At 43.3% G+C, this 25175-nt stretch overlaps 1 protein-coding gene and 1 pseudogene across 1 annotated transcript in view; one reads left to right on the top strand and one right to left on the bottom strand.

Annotated features, from left to right (window-relative positions):
• Positions 1–19034: 19034 nt before the first annotated feature.
• The window catches only part of PANK3 (pantothenate kinase 3), a 24824-nt gene continuing 18683 nt past the window's right edge, over positions 19035–25175 (top strand). Inside the window, exon 1 of the mRNA XM_008692399.2 lies at positions 19035–19212. Within this exon, the coding sequence (XP_008690621.1) occupies positions 19185–19212 (28 nt within the window). The 5' untranslated portion in view covers positions 19035–19184. The remainder of the gene's footprint in view (positions 19213–25175) is intronic.
• LOC103664507 lies at positions 23737–24253 on the bottom strand (annotated as a pseudogene).

Raw genomic sequence — 25175 nt, forward strand, 5'->3', positions numbered from 1 at the left:
TGGCTCAGTCACTGAGCCTTCGGCTCAGGTCATGATCTCAGGGTCCTGGGATCAAGCTCCACATCGGGCTATCAGCTCAGCAGTGAGTCTGCATCTCCCTCTCCCTTTGCCCCTTTCCCCCTGCTCATGCTTGCTCGCTCTCTCAAATAAATAAATAAAATCTTGGGACCCCCGGGTGGCTCAGTCAGTTAAGCGTCTGCCTTCGGCTCAGGTCGTGATCCCGGGGTCCTGGGATCGAGTTCTGTGTCCTGCTCCCTGCTTAGTGGGGAGCCTGCTTCTCTTCCTGCCTGCTGCTCCCCCTGCTTGTGCTTTCCTCTCTCTCAAAAATAAATAAATACAAATCTTTAAAAATAAATAAATAAATAGATAAATAAATAAATAAATAAATAAATAAATAAATAAATAAAATCTTTAAAAAAAGAAAAGAAAGTATTGGCGAGGCTGGCAACAGCACCTCAAGAAGCCCCGTAGTGGCTATCTCCTATAGGAGTTGCTGTAATAAAACTGGGCTCCCTAGAAAAAAACTCGATAATAAAATTCCAGAACAGCAGAGACCAATGAAAGCACTCAACCGTAAGAAACAAGATAGGCGCAATTACCATAAAGGGCAACAAGGGTGGAATGGTGGCCAGGGGCCCTGACCTGCAGGGATCTAGATAGATGGCTCATCGAACATAGTAATCTCGGGAGCAAATTAGGACATCCAACTAGGGTACTGCTTAATATACACGATGGAAAGAGATCAAGAATTGATGAGCCAAAGAATGAGGTCAGAGATATTCACAAGCCTAAGACCAAGGCAATCACATAGGGTCTAATGCTCACAAGGGCCTCTTGCTTAGAGTTTCCTGCTCCGCACCTGCCATCTTGAAATTCTTAAAAGTTTATCTTTGAATCTGTTTTCTAGGGGAAGTCCTATTAAATTAATAAGGATGAACAGGGACTTGGAGCCTTGGCTCACAGGCAGTGCCACCTCCCAGCACCTTCCCACCTCCTCTACCTCCTAACACCCTTCCTTCAGACACAAGAGAAGGTGGGGCTGGGCAAGCCGGTGGCTGTCTCTGCCTCTGGCTGGCAATGCCACAGCACATTTGCAAGCATTGTGGCAAGAACGAGCCTCTCACCTACCCCCAGTGAAGGTAGCTAGACATCCCAGCACAGAGGCTGCAATAAGTTTAGGGTCTCTTTCCACTGTGGGTCAGAATGGGTGACCTATGAGAAGGGGACATTCCTGGCTCAACTTCCTCAGCAGCATGTCGGGTGCTGGTGTATCTTTCTGGCTTGCACACCCACCATTCCAACCTTCCTGGGTCTGGCTTGTGTTTGTGTCTTCTGACTAGCCTGAGGCACCTTCTGGGGATGAACCGCAAAAATACAAACTAATATAATTCTGATGATATTTGCATTTAAAATTGGCATTGTGCAAAATGAAGATAAATGGTAAAATTCATGCTAATAATTTAAATTTTTAATTTTCCTTTACTTAGAACTACATTAAATAGCAAATAAAAAATACCAGGGCAAGTTGAAAGAAAAATGGTGGAAGTAAGAAACAGTTTTATATGTTAGTATCTTTAACAACACTTTTCCCTGTTCTTTTGAAAACGGGGCCCCCATTTTCATTTTGCTCCAGACCCAAAAAATTGTGTAGCCAGTCCTGCTCACTTCCCATCTCCTGAGAGCACTGTCCCCCATAAATCACTTGAACAGTGCCCCTATCCCTCTCCACTCAGCTTTTAGAGAACCTGACATAAGATACATGCCAATGTATCTAGGAAAGAAGAAACTAGAATTCAGGCATTGTGTCCTGTCAGCGAGAGCAGAACTGAGCTCTCCCCAACTGTCACACCTTCTCTTCCTCCCAAACTCACCCCGAGTTCCTCTCTAAAACCAGTTGGCAGGGTTTTCTCTGGAGTTCTCCTAGCACCTTTGTCCATTCACTCCACAGGCAGGGGCTGAGCACTTAATAATAACAGCTGTCAGACAAGAGCTTACCATGTTTTATGGCCAACCCACAGGCCAACCCTAAGCAGTAGGTAATAGGCTCTCCACGTTACAAAGACTGGTATGGAGTCACTTGCCCACGTTACAGAGACTGGTATGGAGTCACTTGCCCAAGGTCACTCATCAAACAAGTGACAGCCTCAGAATTAGACTACAGGGCATATGATTTTCATCACTAGGTTACTTGTCCTCTGTCTGACCTAAGCTAGAGAGGTAAGCAAGACACAGTCCTTACAAGAGTACATCTTATTAGTGAAATATTGGCTTATTTATACATATTCCAGGCTAAATGATATATTCAAACAATTTGCAGCTAACCAGAAACTCCCAAAATAGAAAGGAGGCTCAAAGTCAGTCTAAATACGTCTCCCCTCCACCAGCCAAGCTTAACATTCCCAGCAGGGTCAGTCCAGCTTCATAGAATCAGACAGCTCCAGTGATGGGGCACTCACTCCCACACTAGAAATTTCCACCTATTTTCTCCAGTAATCACTATTGGAAATAACATACTTATCATCTGTTCCTTCTTAACCACCTGTCTTTGGTCTAGTTCTACTCCTGACAGCATAAACTAGATAAGACAAACAACAGCCCCAACCAGCAAGAGACCCTCAGACCACTGCTGGTCTCCCTATGGTTCCTATAGGACATGGTTTCCCATGCCCCCTCACATCTCGGCTGCCTTGTCCGCTCATTCCAGTTCCACAAAGTCAGATGTATTACTCAGGACTCTCTTGACTCCAAGTGTCAAAAACCAAAATCAACCTGATTTAAGAAAAGAAAAATGGAGGAACTGGGTTTATTGGTTCAAGTAACTGAAAATGGAAGCCTGAGAAGATGGAGGAACTGGAATGATATTGTGAGGTCTCTTGCCTCATTGTCTCCACTCTGAGATAAGCTCTCTCTAGAGGTTGAGGCAGAAGAAGCAGGATTGATTACATGCCCAGAGTTTAGCATGCCTGAGGGGAAAGAAGGCCAATAAAAGCAAAGAAATTGAGCCTCATTGGCCCAGCTTTGGATTATACTGCCATCCTGGAACCAAACACTGTGGAAAGAGGAACGGAACACGATAATTGCTAGGCCTGGCTACAGTCTTGCCTAGACCTGGAACAGGGACTAAGAGTAGGAGAAGGTTAGTTTCCCAAAGAAAAAAAGGTCAAGTTATTTTTATAAGAAGTGAGAATGAATATTCAGCAGACACAACCCACAGCCTTCTAAACACCCACCACCAAAAGCATGATACCACATGGTCTGACAAGCCCGTGATGGCAAGATTCTAATTCTTTCTGTCTTGCCCAAGGAAAGGAGATAGTTTCTGGGGCTCCAGTGGGAACTGGGTATAACTTGGACCCATGTTCGATTTTTTTCTTTTTCCCTCTTCTCAGTTCTTCCTTATCCAACCCACTAATGCAGACCCAGACTTCTTCCTGTTGAATCTAGAGGCAGAGAGAAAGGCACATGCCAAGGGACCTGTATTCCTTTGACCTCCCGGAACCTTGGAAGACTGCCAGTCCTAAAGACACTCCTTCCAGGGGAAAGGGAATCTAGGACTGATGAGATTATCTTGAGGCATTCAGGGGAACTGATGGAGAAATAGCTGCTTGCAATTGATCGGGTTACGCGACTCGGTCTTCCTGGTTGGCCTCACTTTATGTAACACACATGATTCTGTACAGGTAAACAGTTTAAAAATCAAATTACAGGGGCGCCTGGGTGGCACAGCGGTTAAGCGTCTGCCTTCGGCTCAGGGCGTGATCCCGGTGTTACGGGATCGAGCCCCACATCAGGCTCCTCCGCTATGAGCCTGCTTCTTCCTCTCCCACTCCCCCTGCTTGTGTTCCCTCTCTCGCTGGCTGTCTCTATCTCTGTCAAATGAATAAATAAAATCTTTAAAAAAAAAATCAAATTACAGTTCATTTTTTTAAAGATTTTATTTATTTACTTGAGAGAAAAAGAGAGAGAGCATGAGCAGGGGGAGGGGGAGAGGGAGAAGCAGACTCCCTACTGAGCAGGGAGCCCAATTGGTGGCTCGATCCCAGGAACCTGGGATCATGACCTGAGCCAAAGGCAGACGCTTAACCAGTTGACTGAGCGACCCAGGCGCCCCTCAAATTATAGTTTAAATGCACTGTGAAAATAATATAGTAAAAGCTAACTACCATTCATTAAGGATCCTCAATTTGCAGGGATATTTTAACACTTTATGAAGTGGGTATTATAATCCCCATTTCACAGCTAAGAAAACTGAGTCTCAGAACCTGCTCAAGGTTCCAAGGACAGTAAGTGACAGAGCAAAGATATGAATCCAAGTCTGCTCCCAAATCCCCCTGCCCGCCTCCAAAGCCCCCATTGGGTTTTCTATCACACACTCTAAAGGAAAAGAATCCCATGGCGGTGATTTTTATAACCTTCTTAATAATGCCTCAGAATATCAATCTTGTGCATGTAGGTTTTTATATCCAAACTTGTTTATAGTATAGTGCACCTATAGTTATTCTGATGGTTAATGGGAATAAACAGTATTGAATACTTTTTGATATTGAGGTTACAGCCATACGTGACTTTGTTCATCCCCTCAAATGTGCTCTGTACTCTACTATGCATTCCATACGCAGTTTAGCATAGTGGTCAAGGGCATCAGCTATGGCCCCAGACTGTAGGACCCAGCTCCAACTAGTTGAATGACTTTGAAAAAGTGGCTTATCCATGTGGGGCCTAATGGTCCCTTTCATAAAATTAATGAAACAATAGGATCTACATCATAGGATTTTTACAAAGATCAAGTGAGATAATCTAAGTTAAATTCTCAGCACCGAACTTGGTACCTAGTAAGTATTCAATAAATACTCCTACAACACCGTAAGCAATATGGGGGCAGGAAGTATGCATGCTTTTCTTCATCACCGCAACCCTAGAACTGAGTCCAGGGCCTTGCACATTGTAGGTACAAAATAAAAATTTGTTGAATGAATAATTTATTTAAGCAATCTCATTTAATCATTAACTAATCTAAGAAGTATGGACAGAAAGTAAGCACCACTCGTTTAATGTAAAATAATTTTAGGTGGTATTAAGTACAGGAAGATAAAGCAGAGGAGGACAGTGAGTGACAGAAAAAAAGGGGAGGGAAGATGTGTTGTAGATAGCCAAGAACTAAATCAATTTAGACCTAATAGGTAGTGTTATGGACTGAGTGTCTTCCCTCCCCTCAAATTCATACAGTAAAGTCCTAACCCTCAGTGTGGCTGTATTTGGAGATGGGGCCACTAAGGTGGAAATTAAGGTTGCATAACGTCATAAGGGTGGGGCTCTGATCCAACAGGACTAGTGTCCTTAGAAGAGGAGACATCAGAGAGCTTACTCTTCCTACCTGTCTGTGCACATGCACATAGGAAAGGCCATGTAAGCACACAGAGAGATGGAGGCCACCAATGAGCCAAGAAAGGAGGCCTCAGAATGAACCAACTTGTTAGCACCTTGACCTTGGACTTCCAGGCCTCCAGAACTGTGAGAAATAAGTTTCTGTTGTTTAAGCCACCTAGTCTGTTAAGGCATTGTGTTATGGAAGCCCACACCAGCTAAGACAGGGCAAGTTCTAAGAAAAGGGAACATCAAGTACAAAGGCCTTAAAGGAACTTGGTGTTCAGGAACAGCAGAAGGCCAGTAAACGAACAAGAGAGAAAGTGGCAAGACAGGGAGTCAGAGAGCCACACCAGTCTTACCCCACAGGCTCTAATAGTACCATGCCAGAAGAAAGCCCCATCCCAAACAAAATTGTTATCATACAACTATAATATTTAAAATGAACTGGCTTTTTTTCCAAACTTATGTAGAGTGTAAATAAAGGCCTTTTAGAAAACTAAGATACTTGTATAGTTCTTTTAACAGAATCTATGGATAAATCATATTCTTGCCATGCAAATTTAGTTTCTACACAAATCAGACTGCTAGGCCCATGCCCCCTCTCCTGTGAAATTCTGTGCTTACCCCTGGAAACAGAACCCTTTTCCTCTCCCTCAGGTAATGACAAGTGTGTTCCAGCTATAAGCCACCAAAGCTATGACCCTCAACCCACACATGAGGCCTGTGTAAACAGTGCTAGGGAAAGGCTCTGATTTCTCTGCACTATCAGATCTGGCCAACTCTGTTATTTCTCATGCCAGAGTAGATCAACAGACCTGGTTAATGCTGAAATCACTGCAGGTAATTAAACAGGCAAAACTGGGCTTGACCTCAGAGAAGGAAGGAGGGAGGGGGCTATGTAGATTTTCCTTTCTTCAGTGTCAGCACTACAATATTGGCATTAGTATCTACTTTCCCCCTGATGCCATTTAGTTTTGGAAGCAAAAGAAAAAAACATGAAAGGGAGTCAGGAAGATTGGGAAGTCAAACTCAGAGATGGATGTTAAAGTCTGTAGCTTTAGGCATAAATGTCTGCCTTTTATCTGATGTAATGGTTTGCAACAGGCAGCCATTTTGTCCACCCAATCTCTACGCCTTGGCCCATCTGGCTATACATGGAAACATTTTTCATTATCACAACTTGAGGTCAGAGGGAGTGCTACCACCATCTTGTGGGTAGAGGCCAGGGATACCACTAAACTTCTTGCAGAGCACAGGGCAACCTTCCACAACAAAGTATTACCCAGTCCCAAATTTAAGAAAACAACACAGGGAAAAACAAACCCAAATATTTAAGGGCCTTTCATGTGCATACACAGATGTCATTTAATCTTCACACCAAGTCCACAAAGTGCTGCCCATTTCCCAGAAGAAAAGTGGGGACTTCACCCAGCTAGTACCTGACACAGGAGGAATTTGAACTTGGCTCTGGGTGATTCTCACTAGACTGTGAGCTCCACGAGGACAGGGACCATGCCAACCTTGTTCACCTCCACATACCCAGCGCCTAGCAGAATTTGGTACCTAATGGAAGTAAAATAAAGACTTCCTCGCATTAATAATAGGTAACAATATGAATATCTCAGTCAATGGCCCTGAAGTACATGCTCAGAATTCCCACCATTCCTTGAGAATAATAAAGATCCTCACAACATCCCTCCAAGCGTCCTGTCAGGTCAATATGTTGCATGTCAGAAACAGAAATCTCCCTAGGCCAACACAGCAAAAATGGAAGTTTATGGTAAGAATGCAGAGGTATAATGGGAACAAAGCACAGCCAGGACTTACGGGCTTGGAAAGCCACCAGGAATCAGAGTGCCCTATGCTCTCTGTCATCTTTATATCTTGGTCTTCTTTTCCAAAAGATGACTTGCTTGTTTAACCATCTTGCATATGACCCAATATACCAGCCTCAGCAACATTTTGACTCTGAAAGTCCCCGTGCCCTCTCAGCTTGGCTCTCCTTAGTTCACTAGCTTAGTCTGTCTATACCCCAGTTATTATACATTCTCCAAGAAGGGATGAGATCGGGACAGCCTGGGCTAACCCTCAAGATGACTCTGGCCCCAGCCAGACAATTGCAACTTCATGAGACATTCTGTGTGAGAACTGGCTAAATGAGCCCCATCAAGCCTGAGGACCATGAGCCATAAAAATGATTGTTGTTTTTAGCAATTATGTTTTGGTTGATTTATTACATAGCAGGAACCAGAAACAGATTTTGGTATGGGAAATGGGTTGCTGCTATAACAAAAATTTACACGTGTGTCAAATTATAATTCTGCTCCCAATTCCAAAATCTGAGGACCAAATATATATGTCTTACTATAAATCACAATACTATAATTATCCTTGTGTTTGACCAGCAGGCAGAAGCTAGAAGGGCCTTGAAGAGCATGTTAGTGAAAGTCTAAAGTTTCTTGATGATGACGTAAAGGAAAGTGAGGAAAATGCTACTGGAAGCTGGAGGAAAGGGGAACCCTGTGGTGGTGGAAGGTTTGGTGACACTGTTGTCTACTGTAATGTGGAAAGGAAATGTTCCATAATATGATGACCTGGCCAACCTGCCTACAGTAAAATGCAAAGGAGAGAGAGCAGCTAAAAAAGAAACTTTTTTGGTTTTAGAGCAAAATTTACAGGGTATGTAAAAGTGTCAGGGTTTTCTGGATTTGAAAATAAGATGACTTCTCATGCCCAGCCTCTTCCAGAGGGCAAACTATTTTCAAATTGAAATGACCTTCAGCAAAAGGGTCCTGCTCACTGCTTCATTAACCCTTTCAAACAGACAAAATCCTTCTAAAGAACTTCAGACGGGGCTTGTCTGTCTTAATTAAACAACAGGATGTCCTAGCAGCCTGAAAAAGCACCCAAGGTAGAAAGGACTTAAGTGAGCCAAAGAGATCTGTGGTCATGGCTTTTTCCCCAACGGAAGGAACTCCAGGAAGAATCATTTAAAAACTCAATGTTTTTTTAGAATCAGCTGGAACTAAAAGAGAAGGAAATAGTGCAAGGTGAAAAAAAAGGGCTTTGGATTCCAGAACTTCTATGAGCAGGAAGCAGGCTCAGAAACCTCAGAAACCATTCAGGGCAAACACAGTTTACGTTTCATGGAAAAGGAAGGCTAAATCCAGAAGGTAGAAGCAGAGCCCAGAAGGCAGAGCTGCAGAAAATCACTGATTAGAATTGGGTCCTAAGCAAGAAAACTATATTGCAATTTTCCAATGCCTATCCCACCATTGCATGTTGTGTATGGAAGACAAATAACCTGTCTTTTTATTTTGTTTATATATATATAATTTATTTTTTTTATTTTTATTTTTTTAAGGTCCGGGGAGGGACCAGGGAGAGGGAGAAAGAGAATCTTAAGCAGGCTCCACACTCAGCACGGGGCCGGACGTCAGACTCAATCTCACAATCCAGATATCATGACCTGAGCTGAAATCAAGAGTCAGATACTTACAAACTGAGCCACCCGGGTGTCCCAATAATCTGTCTTTCTGTTCACAGATACTCAGATCACAAAGAAGCATTCTTGAAGAGCTATAGCTAAAGATCCACACTCAAGGCACCTCATCCACACCCAGAAGTAATACAGAAGACAAGGTCCCGGATTTCATGCCTGTCCCTGATGGCACAAGAGGTTTGGGAGAGTCTTTGGATGTGACAACGGCATTTTGAATGAAGGAGGAACATAATTTGTGATCAGACACAGACTATGGCCGTTTTAAAATCCGACCTCCCAATTTTTTGACATTCCTACCATGTAAGAGTGGGATCTGTCTCCTTCCCTTCATTCTTGGGTCTGTAACTGCTTGATCAATAGAAAACAGCAAAAGTGGTACCATGTCAGTTTCTGGCCCAGGCCTTAAGGAATGCACAGCTTCTATTTCCTCTTTCTTGGGATTCTCACTTTTGGATCCCACCCATCATGCTGTGAGAAAAGCCCAGGCCACAGGGAAAGGCCAAGGGATTGTGTTCCAGTAGACAGCCCCACTAAGGTCCCAGTCTATAGCTGGCATGGGAGTAAGAAAACTTTAAGAAGATTCCAGCCCCAGCCAATATCCAACTATAACCACATAGGAGAAAATGAGTGAGATAGGACTAGATGAACCCAGGCAGGCCCCAAAACCATGAGAGAGAATTAAATTACTGCTTTCTTTTTTCAAGTGATGTCTGTTTATTGATAGAAAACAGGCAAGTCTAGAAGGGTCTGGGCCCGAAGCATCTTCTGAAAGGCAAAATGTAGGGTCAGCTAGGCTCCATCTTGCCAAGATGAGTGGGATCCTAGTCTCCACCCACTTCTGGAGCGGCGGTGGATTTGGGGTTCCCTGCAGCCTCTAAAACCAGCTCTAGGACCCTGTCACCAGCCACTTGGCACACCTCTTCCCCTCTGACCACCAGGATTTCTTCAATATTACTCTTCCTATCCAGGTCCGAGAACCAGCCCAGGTTGTCCACAATGATCTAGTGCTTCTGGTAGCTGGGGCAGGTCACAATGACCACGCCCTAGTGACAGGCTAGCGTGGAGATGTGCTTGGAGGACTGTGTGCCACAGACTTTGCAAGTGTAGACAAGCTGGTAGTGTGTGACCCTAGGCCCCAGCTCCAAGCTCAGGCGCTGCCAGCCCCAGACTCCAGCCCCAGCCTGCCTTCTCCCCATGGCCTCCAGGTCAGCCCCATATCCCCACAGCCATCTCAGACCTGGCCCTGGGGCCATGTGCTCTCAGCAGCCATGGCCCACAGCATCCCCTAAATCATTGCTGTTTTTTTTAAAGTCACTAAGCATTGGAGTGATTTTCTTACCAACAATAGATAACCAGAAAAGATAGTTCCCATAGTTACTTCATATAATCTTAAATTGCCTGAGTTATGACAGTACGCATATATAACGTTAATAATTATAAAGAGTCACATACAAAATAAATTAAAAATTACTATTAAAATGACACAAGGCTTTGGAATCAATGAGAACTAGGTATAAATCCAGGTCAGCATCCTATTAGTTATATGACATTAGATAAGTTACTTAGTCTCTCTGATTCTCAATTTCCTTCTCTTTAAAACAGTGTTAAGGGGCGTCCGGCTGGCTCAGTCGGTGGAGCATGTGACTCTTGATCTCAAGGCTGTAAGTTTGAGGCCCACGTTAGGTGTAGAGATTACTTAAAAATAAAATCTTAAGAAAAAAAAAAAAAACCTCACACATGTAAAAGTAAGTAAGTAAATAAATAAATAAATAGAATGGAGTTAGTTAAGAATGCCTATTATACAAGATTGTTGTGAGGTTTAAAATGAGAGAAAAAATGTAAATCCTTAGCACAGTGCCTGGTACACAGTAGCTGCTCAATAAACATTACTCATCATTGTTACTTGATATTGATTGAGCCAATGTTGGCTAGCAAATCCTCCGGTAATGAATAGGTCTTCTCTCATGTAGGAGCACTGACAATTCTATTAAGCAGGCCAAGTGCCAGTTTGCCTTGTGCAACAGACTCTGTGGCCGGATGACTCTAGAAGCAGACATTCCAAACAGGGCTTAGGCATTTATTTGGTTCCAGATGTTAATTGTTCCAGTTCAGTTGCTGCTGGAAACTGACTCACCTGTAGCCTTGAGCATCAGTGGGTGTCAATGTAAACAGGTAAGAAGTGAACAAGGTAAAGGAGACAGACATCTACATCATGGATAAGATCAGTGCTGTGCACAATGACTCAGCTTCTGCAGAGTAGATGGAGAAGCTAGGTTGACTTTCTGTTAGCTACTCGATCTAACTAGTTGGATATGAATTAAACATTGACTTTCACAAAGACCTAATGTTTGTGTTGTGAAACATCCAAAGCAAGAGTTGGTGAGGCTCATGACAATAAGGAAGTTTGTGGTCTAGTTAATGATGTTAACTCAATCACTCTTAACACTTATTTGCTCATTCCACAGCCAGAATGTCTTCCCCTAGCTGTTGCCTGAGCCCCATTTAAGCTGTTACCTTTACCACAGCCAGAGTAAATTTCCTAAAACTTAGTTCTAATCCTGACACTCCCCTGCTTTTAAATCTTTGATGGGTCTCTGTTGTTCTCTGGAGTAGGTCCAAATTCTTTAACATGGTTTCCAACAAATTTCATGACCTGGTTTAAAATCCTCCAATGGTTTTGCATGGCTTTAAGATTGGAATCCAAACCCTTTCTCTGTGTTCTACTAGGCCTGCATGAACTAGATCCTCTCTGACCTCACCTCCCCACCCTCCACCTCCCTCCTTCACCCCACTCCAGACTGGTAACTTTTTCCCCAACATGCCTCAGAGCCTTGGTACATGCTCTTGCCTCTGCTTGGAACACTCGTCCTCGAGTTTTTTGCATAACTGGTTGCTTCTTAAACTTCTCAAGTCAACCATTCCCTAATCAATCAACCTGGTACTCATGCATCAAAGAGTTAGTCGACTTTCTTTTTTTATTATTCTTTTTTTTTCAAAGATTTTATTCATTTATTTAAGAAAGAGAAAGCAAGAGAGCACAAGCTGGGAGAAGGGGGAGAGGGAGAGAGAGAAGCAGACTCCTCACTGAGAAAGGAACCAGACTCAGGGCTCAATCCCAGGACCCAGGGACCATGACCTGAGCTGAAGGCAGACACTTAAAAGACGAGCCACCCAGGCACTCTATTTGTTGACTTTCTTAACAGCATGTATCGTTAACTGCAATTATCTCACTTCTTTATCAGTAGACCCTTGAAAGCAGGAATCCTATCAGCCAAGGTCACTGCAATATCCTCAACTCGTAGAACAGTACCTAGAATACAGTATGTGCTCAAAACATTGGTGGGTAAGAATGAATTGTCATTTTCCAGATTTGGAATCCAAAGCTCAGATAATTTAGAGGACTTGCTTAAGTAGTACAGTAAAGTCTGACTGATTTCAAAGTCCATGCTCTAGACCTGTATTGCTCAAAGTAGCTGATCAGTACACTATTTGTTACTGGTCCAAGCCTAAAACAGTGACAGATTGGTCCAAAATGTAAAATAATGAAGGGCTACCTTCATGGAGCATATCTCGCTATGAAAAGAATACCAGCTAAACTAAAAACAGTGTGCTCAGTGAGGCAGTTGATATACATTCTGCTGCAAGCTCCATGTCCCACTGGGAGCTAATGACAGTCAGGGGCAAGCACCCACCTGCGTGCCACACTTTGCCTAGCATTGCTCTGGTCTGGCCACCACCATATACTCTTTACTCTTCCTCATCCTTCATTTGATGACTTCATGTGAAGCACTGGGTTTATTCCTGGCTCCTTCCTTCCTCTCATCTGTGGGTTTGTGCACAGGAAGTGTCTGATAATTTATATAGTAGATAAAGAGAATATCAAAAAGGTGGGTGGGTTTTTTTTAATCCTGCTTTTCAAAGTGAGTAAAAAAAATGTTTTTGGATTATTCCCCAGTTTTGGAATTTTCATAAGGCCCTAAGCTCCAGAAAACTAGCTATTCTTGCTGGGTAATTGGCTAAGCTCTGTCAAAGCCCTGATTTCCAAAGTAGAACTGTGCGAACTATTCTTATCCTATACACCGGCCTCACAGCCTAAGGCAGTGATAGCCTCAAAAATCCTACGATGCAGGGGCCTGTCCTTACCTGCTCTTAGTCTCTTGTCTCATTGGTGCAGAGGTCCCTAACCAATCTCCATTACCATGGACTTTCTACCAGTGCTTTTACTTCTAATCCCACCAAATAGCCCCCCTACACACCCACCCACCCACCCACACCCACACACACACCCAAATACCCCACAGCAACATAGCATGCCAGTAGGAAAGCCTTCTTCATTCATTCAATGGTCAGTGAGAGCTTTCTATGGGCCAGGAACTGTGTTAAGAGTGGAGGAATAGGAGCACCTGGGTGGTGTTAGGCAGTTAAGTGTCAGACTCTTGGTTTCAGCTTAGGTCATGATCTCAGGGTCCCGGAATCGAGCCCCATATTGGACTCTGCACTCGGTGGGGAGTCTGCTTTCCCTCTCCCCCTGCTCGTGCTCTCTCTCTCTCTCAAATAAATAAATAAAATCTTTAAAAAAAAAAAAAGAGTTGAGGGTTAAAGAACGGAGTCCTTGGGGCGCCTGGGTGGCTCAGTCGTTAAGCGTCTGCCTTCGGCTCAGGGCATGATCCCGGAGTTCTGGGATCGAGCCCCATGTCAGGCTCTTCTGCTGGGAGCCTGCTTCTTCCTCTCCCAATCCCCCTGCTTGTGTTCCCTCTCTCGCTGGCTGTCTCTCTCTCTGTCAAATAAATAAAATCTTAAAAAAAAAAAAAAAAAAAAAAGAATGGAGTTCTTGCCCTCTGGGAGCTTTCTGAGCTGAGTGAGGAAGTCAGACTAAATGTGACACAAATAGTCTCATGATGAAAGCTATGAACAAAGAACTCAAGTTTTACAAGAAAGTCAAACAGACACCCTAACCGAGTCAGCCTGTGTGCACTAGCAAGGGAAAAAGGGACCTTTACACTAAGGCTCGAATATCAGCAAGAATGCTTTGTCTAATAGTCACTAACAAGGCCACGCTTTTGCTCTGGTATGTCAGCTACTTTGTTAAGCACTTTAGATGCTGGGAGTCATTTCATCTTCACAAAGGCTGAATGGCATGGGAGCCTTTTTTATCCTCCTTTTACAGATGAGGAGGCCAAGACTATCTATATAGGGAGATGACCACTCCAAAGTTGCACAACCAATAAAAGATCAAAACCTAATCCTGCCTAATTTGATGCCTAGCTTTTACCATTAAACTCCACCCTAACCTGGTCAAGGCCTTGACAAAACATGGTCTTGTAGGTAACCCAGGCCCAGCAAGAGGCCCGGCTGTAATTAAAGGTGCCCCTGATTACACACAGTGTGAGGAAGTCCACGATGGCTCCCAGGCCATACTCTCTCCAATATTAACCCCATAAAGTACAATGATTCATGCCTACTAAGCTTCCTTTGCTGTCAATAATTACTGGTTGTTGGAAGTTTCTAGAAGGCTGAGAGTCTTCAGGTTGTATTTGAAAGACTTGGACCCAAAGTCATCCAATTTGTTTATTTGTGAGCCACCATTCTGTGTCAGACCCCATGCTAAGCTTGGGGATACCAAGCAGAATAAGTCACAATCCTAGCCTTCAAAGAATTCATCTGATATTGAAGGAGACAGGCAAGTAAAGGGATCATTATATTACTATGCAAAGAGAGGCAAAGAGAAGCTTGTGCAGGGACCAGAAGTAGCACAGAGGAAAGGAAGTCTCTCCAGAGGAGGGGATTTCTGGGTTGGGCTTTAGAGTATGAATAGGTTTTCAATGGGAAGTCAAGAAGAGAGCCTTACAAATGCAAAAGGGGTAAAAGCATCAGGCAGGAGCACGTACTCCATTTGCTATAAGCAGTTTTCGTCTTATCACAGCATATAATGAAGGTGCATGGATGCAAGGGATGCAGCTAAAGAAGTTCAGAGCAGCCAGTCTTAATGAGTCTTATATCCTAGACTAAGGCCTGGGATTTTATCCTGAAGACAACATTGGGGGAGAGACATGGTTCTAAGCCCTGGAAATGATACAGTCCAGTTCGCTTTTGAGAAAGCTCACTCTAGTATCAGTAAGGAGGGTACCTGGAAAAAAGCCAGTCAAGAGGCAGGAAAGCCCTTTAAGAGTATACATGGGAGATGTGGAGGCTGGTGCTTGGATGAAAGCAGTGAGGTTGGACAGGAAGGAAGAGACACAAGGACAGCAGCGAGAGGACTTAGTGACTGGTCAGATGTGGGCTAAGAGGGGGCAAGAGGAGTCCAGGATGACTCTCAGCTTTCTGTGTTGGGCAAGTGGGTAGTTGCTGTCTACTTGTTTACTCTCTATGTCCCTCTTGAAATGTAAACTTCAGGAGGGTGGGACTTTATCCTGTTCTTCACCATACCCCGAATACCTAGAACAGTGCCTGGCACCCTGTAGGAGCTCAGTAAGCAGTTAAATGCAGTTCTCATCCCAGCACTTCTCTCCATCTCTGCTGCCACCACACTGATTCAAGTTCCCATGCAGCTCCCAGAGTGCTCTTGGATCCCCTCAGACTTGGTGACTGCTTGCGCGGGGGCCAGGGCGGTGAGGGAGGAGGCTGGGGTGACTAGCCTTTCCATTTCTAAGTCATGGCACCTCTCTGGTCCACCCATTCTCCACAGAGCAGCCTAAGTGGCTTTCTAAAATCATAGAGGATGTCAATGGCCTGCTTAAAATTTCCCAGGGGTCCTCAAGGCCCAGCGCGCCTACTTCTCCAACTTCACCTCCAGTCACCTTACTCCAACACACTTTATTCTCAACTGCCCATACTCTGTTCCTCAAGCCAAATATACCTCCAGTGACAGGCACACCTCTGTCTTTCCCAACAATTTGCAAGGATTCTAGCTCATACACTACCCTCTCAGAGAGGCCTTCTCTGACTATCCAAACTAAAGTAGAGCCTTCCTTCTCTGCCCTAGCACATCAACCTGATTACTTCTTTCACATCGCTTATCACAGCCTATTCTTGTTTGCTGATTTGTTGACTTGATTATTATTGCTCTCTTTTTCACCTCTCTCTCTCCCCCTAGCATATATTCCAGTGCCCAGAACATAGTTAAAGCTCAGTTAACATTTTTGGGTAAAATTGTGTCTCCACTATTATGATGGTGACGCTGTTGGTGCTCATACAAGTGACGCCCTCCCACAGTGAGACGCTGGTTTGCGTTTGTGGAGCCAAGGACTGACTGGAAGATATTCTTGACCATCTAATTAGAAACAGAATCCATTGTCACAAGCTTGGTCTGGGCTTTGAAACTAGGGTGGGTGTGTGTGTGTTTACTTCATGCCAGGAGACCTCATAATCATCATTAGGTACAATCTACCACCTGCCTCCACGGATACCCACTCAGTAAAAGCAAAATGAGGATGTGGCAGTTCTTCTCTATTCCTTTGCAAGATAAGGTGAATGTATTGTGTCTTGTAAACTATAAATATTGAGACAGGAAGACAGTCTCTTGGCCCCTTCAGATATTCTCCCCCGCTCCCACACTGGCTCTGCTGGGAGGGGTTTTTAGGCCATGCTAGAGAAGAGAGAAAATGCAGTTACCCAGAAAGTACTGGAGGGGGGAATTGGGTGACAGCCAACAGGGACTGCAGAAGAAAGTTTCTGGTCAAAAAGTGAAGCAGGATAACCTATTAGTTTCAATAACAGTGGGAAAAACCTAAAGAAAAGCACAGTTGAATACATCTCATAATGTTCCTGAAAAAGAGACATTTTTGTGAACCTCAAAAATCAGAAAGGGAAGAAACCTCAATTGTTTCATTTTAAAGATGGGTAATCTGAAACCCAGAGAGGAGACAGGACTTTCCCAGGATTACACAGAAATTCTGTGGCTGATCTAAGACTAGAATTCTCATTTTTCAAAGTCAGTGTTTTTCTGGCACATAACATCACCAGTGTAAACCTAACTTTTAAACTAAATAAAGCTAAGTCATTCATGTGTACACTCATCTCCGTGTCACAGAAACTAGCAAGTACCTATGTCTAAAACTCACCCAAATTTTATGGCTTCTCATTTCTAGCTCTCCTTCCTATCGGTCCATGGCCAGTCTATCACAAGACACACATATCACTTCCCCTTTGATTTCCAAGCTGATGCTATCAGAAAGAGGCAGGAAATAACCAAAAGATATATGCTGGTAGAGAGCAGGGTGTGTACACGATATTTACAAAAACAGCAGGTGAACCCATATTAGATACTGAACACTCTTTGAAGCCATGTCCAACCGGAAATCATGACTCTCACCCAATAAAACTGTGGGCAAACAGGACCATTTGAGAACATCTACAGTTCTGTATGGGATAGAATGGCAAGAAGGAAAAAAAAGAGGAAAAGACGGGTAAGTCTACCAGTCATGGTTCAGAATTACATGCTCACATATCTGGGAACTCAAAAGAATGTTTCTATAAAAAACATAAATAAAAATCTATATCTAAACCACAAACGTGGAACCTGGGGTCAAAATAACAAAAAATAAGGTACCACAAAGTACCAATTAGACCTGAGGTCCAATCCTAAATAATTACCTTAGCCAAACAGCATAGATAACCATTCTTCATATTTACAATAAGGATAACAATAGCAATAATAGACATAGTCATCACTTACTGATCACTACCCATATGACAGGCAATGAGTTAACCACTTTATAGCCCTTCTTTCATCTAATCCCCATCCCAATCCCATGGAATGTAGACATCATTATTTTCAATGAGAATCAGAGAGATGAAGTAATTTGCCCAAATTTATTGCCAAGTTATAGGACCAAGATGTAAATTCAAATTTGGAGTTCTTAATCACTATATTTCAAGGGGTGATTGTGAGGATTAAATCTAAACTAAAATTTTAAAAGGAAAGCACCTTGCAAAGTGTCAGCTCTCAGTTCATGCTCCCTGGTAGTTTGTTCCCTTTCCTGTGCCCCTATTCACAATCCTTGTCTCATCCTCCACAAGGGAGGGACAGTAAGGATCAATGGTCCCTGGCCAACTCTCAGACCATCTGAATGGTGGCCAAAGTCACTGAATTCCTTGTCAACTTACTGGGGGACAGATGTGGAGGGGTGGAGGGGAGACTAGGAGAAGATCCCCAATGCCATCCCTTCCTGTTCCATCTAGAAAACTCAGAATCTAGGAGGCATAGGGAAAGGGGTGGCTGCACGGCCCCTGAGGGGACCACGGAACTGTGGCAAAGAGCACATGTCCTGCAAGTTATTTAACTTCTCAGATTCCACCCATCTTCCAAATGAGTGAGTGATAAGGATTGTAAGGCAGTTTACAAGGATGCTTAACTTAACTAAGTAATTCCACAAAATGTGCTTAGCACAGTGCCTAGGACATGGTAAGCATTCAGTAAGTGTTAGTTATTATTTTTATTGCCATTATTTTTATTATTCCAACCCCAACAGCATTCGAGGTGTCTCTACTAAGCCAGGGGGTACCGTTGTGAATGACTTAAACTTACAAACGCATTCAATGGTCGCCCTACACGGCGGCTCTACAGCCCTGCATTTAGCGCTTTCCATGGTACAATGACCAGGTTTTCTACCACCGGGGGAAGTCCGCGACTTACAGAACAGCCACAACAGAGCCTACACGGAGTAGCCTTCCCCTCATCTTTCAGCGGCTGGGTGAGGCCTGAGTCCGCGACTTCCACAGCCCGCCCATCGCAGCCACCATTGGTCGCCTCGTCGCTGGCGTGATTAAGGCCCTTCCCCCTTCTCTCTGGGACCACGCTGAGGCGATCTCCGGAAGCCGAGGGGCCGCAAAGGAGGGACCGCGACGCATCCTGGGCTTTGTAGTCCGACCCTACAGCTGCAGCCAAAGACCGGGGCGTCAGGACCCGCAGTACTACAATCCCCAGCAGCCCTCGGCCAGCGGAGGGGGGGGGGGTGGGAGCTCGCGTCACGTGGGCTCTCGGCCTGGGCGGGCTATTTCTCAGTGCGGCGGCGGCGGCGGCGGCTCGGGGGACCGGGGCCTTTTGTTTGGAGCGGCTGCGGGGGGGCCCCGGAGCGGCGAGGCCGGCGGCCTTCCCCAGCTCGCTCGGTCCCGGCACACCCTCGCGGGGGTGGGGAGGCCGCCCCCAGGGCCGGGCCTCGCCTCAGGCGCCGCCGCCCCGCCCTAGGCCCGCCCCACCCGGCCTGAGGGGAGGAACCGGCTGGGCCTTCCCGCGCGGCCCAGGCGCCTCCGGAGTCGCCGCCACTACCGTGCGTGCTCCGGACCTAAGCTACCCCTGGTTCCTTCCGCAGACGCCATGAAGATCAAGGATGCCAAGAAACCCTGTAAGATGGGGGCTTGGGCCTGCTGGGTTGGGAGAGCACTTTGGGCCCCGTGTGGAAGCGCCTCAGCGGAGCGGCCTCGTTCCCGGCCTGTCGCTCCTCGCCGGCGCCCAGCACGGGATGGGGGCGCAAGGACCATTTCAGCATCGGGATGGAGGCTCCCTCTCCATCCTGTGCGCGCGTGACAACGCCTGCCGCCCCCTGGCCCTTTCCTCCCACTTCCTCCTCGAGATCTAGGACGCGCTTGGGGGAATTTTTGATTCGGTTTTTGCCAGGCGAGACTAGAGCTACCAGTCCACTCACCTAGCTTCCCCTGAAGTCGGGTTGAAAATGGATGTCAGTTGCGTGGGGGCATTTGCCACCCCTTTTTTTCTATTTCTTTTTTTTTTTTTCCCCCACTAATTTCTGTGCTTCCCGTTTGTGTCCTTGAAATACCGGTCTGCTCCAGGGAGTTGTCACTGCTACAATTAGAGTCTTTTTAAAACACTCCTGTAACCTACCGGTGGGTAATTGCCTTGGCTTGTTTTTGTTTAGAATAGCAACTGGGTCGTGTTTGCTTTAAAAAAGAAACAAATAAGAGGTAAAAATCACTGGTATTCCCGCCACTGAGAGCTAGCCACTATTAATATTTTGGTGAATGCTCTTATTAGAGATTTTACGACTATATATGTACGTACTTTTTAATGAAACATTCTTTACATGTTTTAAGAGAGATCAACTTTCATTTCCTTTTTATTTTTAGCTTTTTAAAACCCTTTTACTCCTGTAAATAGTTTATCACTCATTATTTTCCTACTTTGTAAGTACATTCTCCCAGAGGAAGTAGGAATGTGGGAAAAGCATGCTTATCTTAGAATTGTATTGGCATTTCACAGTTTTTAGTGTCTCATGTGATCTTACAGTTCTAAGAAATCTGTAGAAGGGAGCATTGACACCTTCCTTTCTGGCCCTTCAGGATTCTTGTAACCGCACAGGAAAGGCAACATACCAAAGCACTCTGAAAACGACTAATTATTTAAATGTGAGGTAATTTGATGTTAATTTTACAGATGAGGAAATTGAGTTTATTTAGCCCCAGAGTAACTTTTCCAAGGCTGTACCAACCAACTCTGTCTGTGCTAATGAGGTTTCGACTGACTCATAGTCCAGTGTTCTTTTTTTCTGCACCCATAGGGGTATAGTTTAGTCGAAATACTTAGAGAAACACAAACCTTTCTGATCTGGTGGTTTTATCTGCCTGCTGAAAAAAAAAACATAATGATAATTTCTTGTGATAACTAAAGAGTTCTTGTTCAAGGAGTCTATAAAATAGTGATGTGAAGGCTTAAGTGACAGTACTATAGAATCACTTCTAATTTTTTTTATATTTGCCTAATTAAACTAATCTTGAACAGATGCAGTAATGTAAAACACTTGGACATCTTCCCTTAACACATGTATTTTCCCTGCTTGTGTTGGAACTTCCATTTAGTAAAGTAAGTTTAACTATGACAAGCTCATATGCAGACTCTTAATGGTATTTTCTTTTTGTCATAATAGTGATTTGATTTGTTAGATTTAGGCACACTTGTAATCAGGTGTGAATGCCACCTCTGTCAGAGGTGTTTCTGCAAAGATATAGAACACCTTTTTTTCTTTTTTAAGGCTTTATTTATTCGAGACAGAGAGAGCACAAATGGGGGGAGAGGGAGAAGCAGACTCCCCGCTGCAGAATAAGGATCCTGATGTGGGGCTCCATCCCAGGAATTTGAGATCATGACCTCAGCTGAAGGCAGACACTTAACCAACTGAGCTGCTCAGGTGCCCCAAGAACACCTATTTTTTAAAGTTAGTTACTACTACATTACGAAACCATTAATGATAAAAGAGCGATGCTGAAACACTAGTCAGTTAATATGATTTAGAAGTCTAAAGTAACATTTCCTGTTTCTTTCGTATAAAAGATGACGTTATCTGCTTCGTTCTTCACAGGAAAAGTAAAGAACATCTTGTTTTTGTGTGTGAGGGGAAGTATTTCGATTATGAATTATAAATATATGTAACCAGAAAGTGTTATTTCTAATGTTTTTAGCAGTATTAACACTCAGGTTACCAAAGGTATATTTCTGTTGTTTTTGAGTACTTGTGTAGGGTTTTTTTTTGTAATTATAAATTTAGTGAGCACTTCATTATGTGTAAGGCACTATCTTTACATGCATTGCTGCATTAAACAAGTGGCTTTGTCTGCACACTCTTTCTTACATTCACCTAAGTGTTAGAAAGCATTGCTTTTAGATACATCACTAGTATATTAGGAGGTTGTAAATCAAATGCATGTATTTAACCAGAAAATAAGGAATTAGTTTCATCTGCTGGATTGTATAAGTAAAAGGTTAGCATTTGAAATATGTGTTAATTCAACTCCAGGGGAAGAATGAAGTCAAACATTAACCTTATGAAAAATTTTTGCTAGTGAAAATATGGAAACCTGAAAAATGGCAGTGTTTGCTTTACCTTAAATATTTCACACTGCTTAAATATTAGATACTAAAAAGCCAAACAATCATGGGTTCCTCTGTACCTCGGCTGACAGATGTCTTAAGGTATGTTCAATCTTTGTTTTGCTTACCTTAATGGCATGTAGCCTAATTAACAAGATGATAGTAAAAGATACATTTTTTTTAATTTGATAAGATAAAGGTTTTTGAATCTCTGCTTTGCTAACCCAAGCTGTTACCTGAAGCTTTTGTCAAGAGCAGAGAGAAGTATGTGGTATATGTGTGTAGTTTGCTTCTATATAATTTGATTGGCCTGTTTGTAAATTGAATCATTACTTAAGAATTACCACTTCTTTGGGCCCCTGGGTGGCTCACTTGGTTAAACATCTGACCCTTGATCTCAGCTCAGGTCTTGATCTCAGGATTGTGAGTTCAAGCCCCATGTTGGGCTCCATGCTGGTTGTGGAGCCTACTTTTAAAAGAGAGAGAGAGAGAATTATCCCTTCCAATAGATAATAAGGTGCAATTGAATATGATGGTTTCTGATATTCCCTTAGATGTACCTAATTTACCGAAGGAAAAAATACTTACCTAACACTCTTTTAAGGAATTATGATACCAAATGTGTGAACGTGGTTATTTTCTTAGTCTATTTCAAAACACCAACACTCTTATTTGGAGTGATTATTGGGAAGAGCAAAATGAATGTCTTTTATGCAAGAACTTGAAGCATACCTGGAATTTACCAGTGCGCATGCCCATTTTAGAATTTTGCTTCTTAAAATAATCCACTAATGTTTTAAACATTTTCATCATTTGGTCCGTTTTTCTGCTACAGAACAATCAAATCCTATTTTGGCATAGGACCCCTTTGGGCTGAAATCTGCATGGAGCCAATAGCAATTAAACAGTTCTTTAATGTTTCTCCCCCACCCCTTTACAACACCTAGCAAGACACCAGACTCTTATAACACATTTTGTTAGAAATCAACAGTTTGCCCTGTGGCAAGATATCTTCTGCTAGATATCAAGGGGATTGGATTTGGCAGGTTTCTTCATACACAGTCTTCCTGGTTAGAAAGATAATTCTTGGTAACACTTTATGCTTATGATAATTCTGGTTATTTTTGTTACTGATGGGGAACTAATGACAGTTCTGTTAGGCTCAGCTGAGAAACAGAGTAGGAGTTATTTTTTTGAAGGCCATATAGATTTTAGGAAAGTCTGGAGAAGGCAGTGCATATTTCCCGTCATCAGAGTACTCATTTGTATGTATGGAATGTGTTTTCCTTTTTAAATGTGTTTTTTGGTTCATTTTCATCTTGGCAGTGGAGAGTTTTATTATCAAAGAAAAAAAAATGTTGAGGTTATATGCAGTAAGTAGCCTGCTCATGCACTGGTGACCCAGCTTTTAACCTGTCTCTTGGCTAGAAGCAACAAAGCTATAGGTGTAGATACTTACCTGATTTTGTAGGAAACTGATATTTTTCTTACCTCATAAGCTATTAGTGGACCTGTGGTTGTACTTAATAACCTTATATTTGCCTCATACTTAGAATTGTAAATAAAGGGGAGCCTGGGTGGCACAGCGGTTGAGCGTCTGCCTTCGGCTCAGGGCGTGATCCCGGCGTTATGGGATCGAGCCCCACATCAGGCTTCTCCGCTATGAGCCTGCTTCTTCCTCTCCCACTCCCTCTGCTTGTGTTCCCTCTCTCGCTGGCTGTCTCTATCTCTGTCGAATAAATAAATAAAATCTTTAAAAAAAAAAAAAGAATTGCAAATAAAGTTTGAGTTCCATGTCCCTTTCCCCCTCCTGTTTTGGTCAGTGACAAAATAAGTTTTGGTTTTTTTTTTTTTTAATGTACTGGAAAATGTAAAGATTGGTAATCAGACCACTTACTAGATGATAGGAGTGGATCATAATTAAGAATTTGTGTTTTCTGTGGATGCACCTGACTGGCTCAGTCGGTAGAGCGTGGGACTCTTGATCTCAGGGTTGTGAGTTCCAAGTCCACATTGGGTGTAGAGATTACCTAAAAATAAAATTTTTTAAAAATTAAACTTTTTTTTTCTTTTTTCAAGTTCCAAAGAGGCTTTATTACATACAGAGGGGAAGGGGGTTCAGTCCTTCTTGGCTGCTGCTTTGCCCATGGCTGCCAGGACTTTGCTCATTTCCTCTCTTTTCCTCTTGGCACAGATGTGTGTCCCCACCTTGTCTTGATGAAGTTGAGGGCACACTTGTTCTTGGAGACCTTGCGCACACTGCTCGAATGGGGTGAAGTGGCACACCTCTGGGATCATATTCTGCACAAACTTGGTGTGCTTGGTGAGGTGGTGGTGGTGGCGGCTGTGCCTCAGCTTGCTCACATTCTAAGTCACCTTGTGGCCCTTGTTGAGGCCCACAGCCATAGGGTGGCACAGAGCCATGGCTGCTGCTCCTCCATGGCTTCCGCGGCAGAGGGCCCCATACTTTTTTAATGTAATTTTTTTCTCCCCCTCTGGCATAAGGAAATGAATTCCAGAACTCTACTGAGTTAAAAGGTTCACTATGCCAAAGGTTCACTATGCCAAAGGTGGCTGTTACAAATTTTTTCTTTGGAGTCACTGGCAAGGCTGAGTTCTTTCAGTCCCTACCTTCCTGATTTTAGGAAGAAAATTGTCATAACTGAGATTTACTAAGAAATAGGACATATAATGTTCTAGTTTGCACATGATTACTGAGAAATTCATCGTCTACAATATAGCATCTCTAATTACCCTTCCCTTAAGAACAGGTAGCAGCACTACAAGAACAGACGTATCTCATAGACTAGATGTGAGATGAGTCTTGGGCTTTTTGCATTCTTAATTTTAAAAACCTACCTCTGTAGGGCAGTAACCGTTAAAGAAATCATACAGTTTTTCCAGTTTAATTTGCAGTTATTTCATAGAATCTTCTGTTTCTCTGGTCCACTGTACAAAAGTGGGTCACACAAAGATTTAAAATTGAATGGTAATATTGTTTCATGAGTTTGTGGTTGCTACTCTTTTTCTTTTTTTTTAAGATTGATTTACTTATTTTAGAGAGAAAGAATCTTCAAGCAGACCCCCCACTGAGCACAGAGCCCAGTGTGGGGCTCGATCTCATGACCCTGAGATCATAACCTGAGCTGAAACCAAGAGTCAGACAGTTAACCGACTGAGCCACCCGGGCACCCCGGTAGTTGTTATTCTTTATGTGTTACATGTCATACATATCTTACAATATTCTTCAGTGATTAATGTAATTTAAAAGAAATGAGGGATTCGATATACTGTAATAATAAAACATAGCTTTGTTTACAATTTTTTATTTTACTTTCAGAAGTTTTCTTTTTCAGATAAGACAAGTTTGGTTGTTCATGCAAATATATCAACAAAAGCCTTTTTTTTTAAGATCTTATTTATTTATTTGTCAGAGAGAGAACGCACAAGCAGGGGGAGTGGCAGGCAGAGCAGACAAGGGAGAAG

The sequence above is a fragment of the Ursus maritimus genome, unplaced genomic scaffold (genome assembly GCF_017311325.1).
Source record: "Ursus maritimus isolate PB19 unplaced genomic scaffold, ASM1731132v1 scaffold_15, whole genome shotgun sequence".
NCBI lineage: Eukaryota > Metazoa > Chordata > Mammalia > Carnivora > Ursidae > Ursus > Ursus maritimus.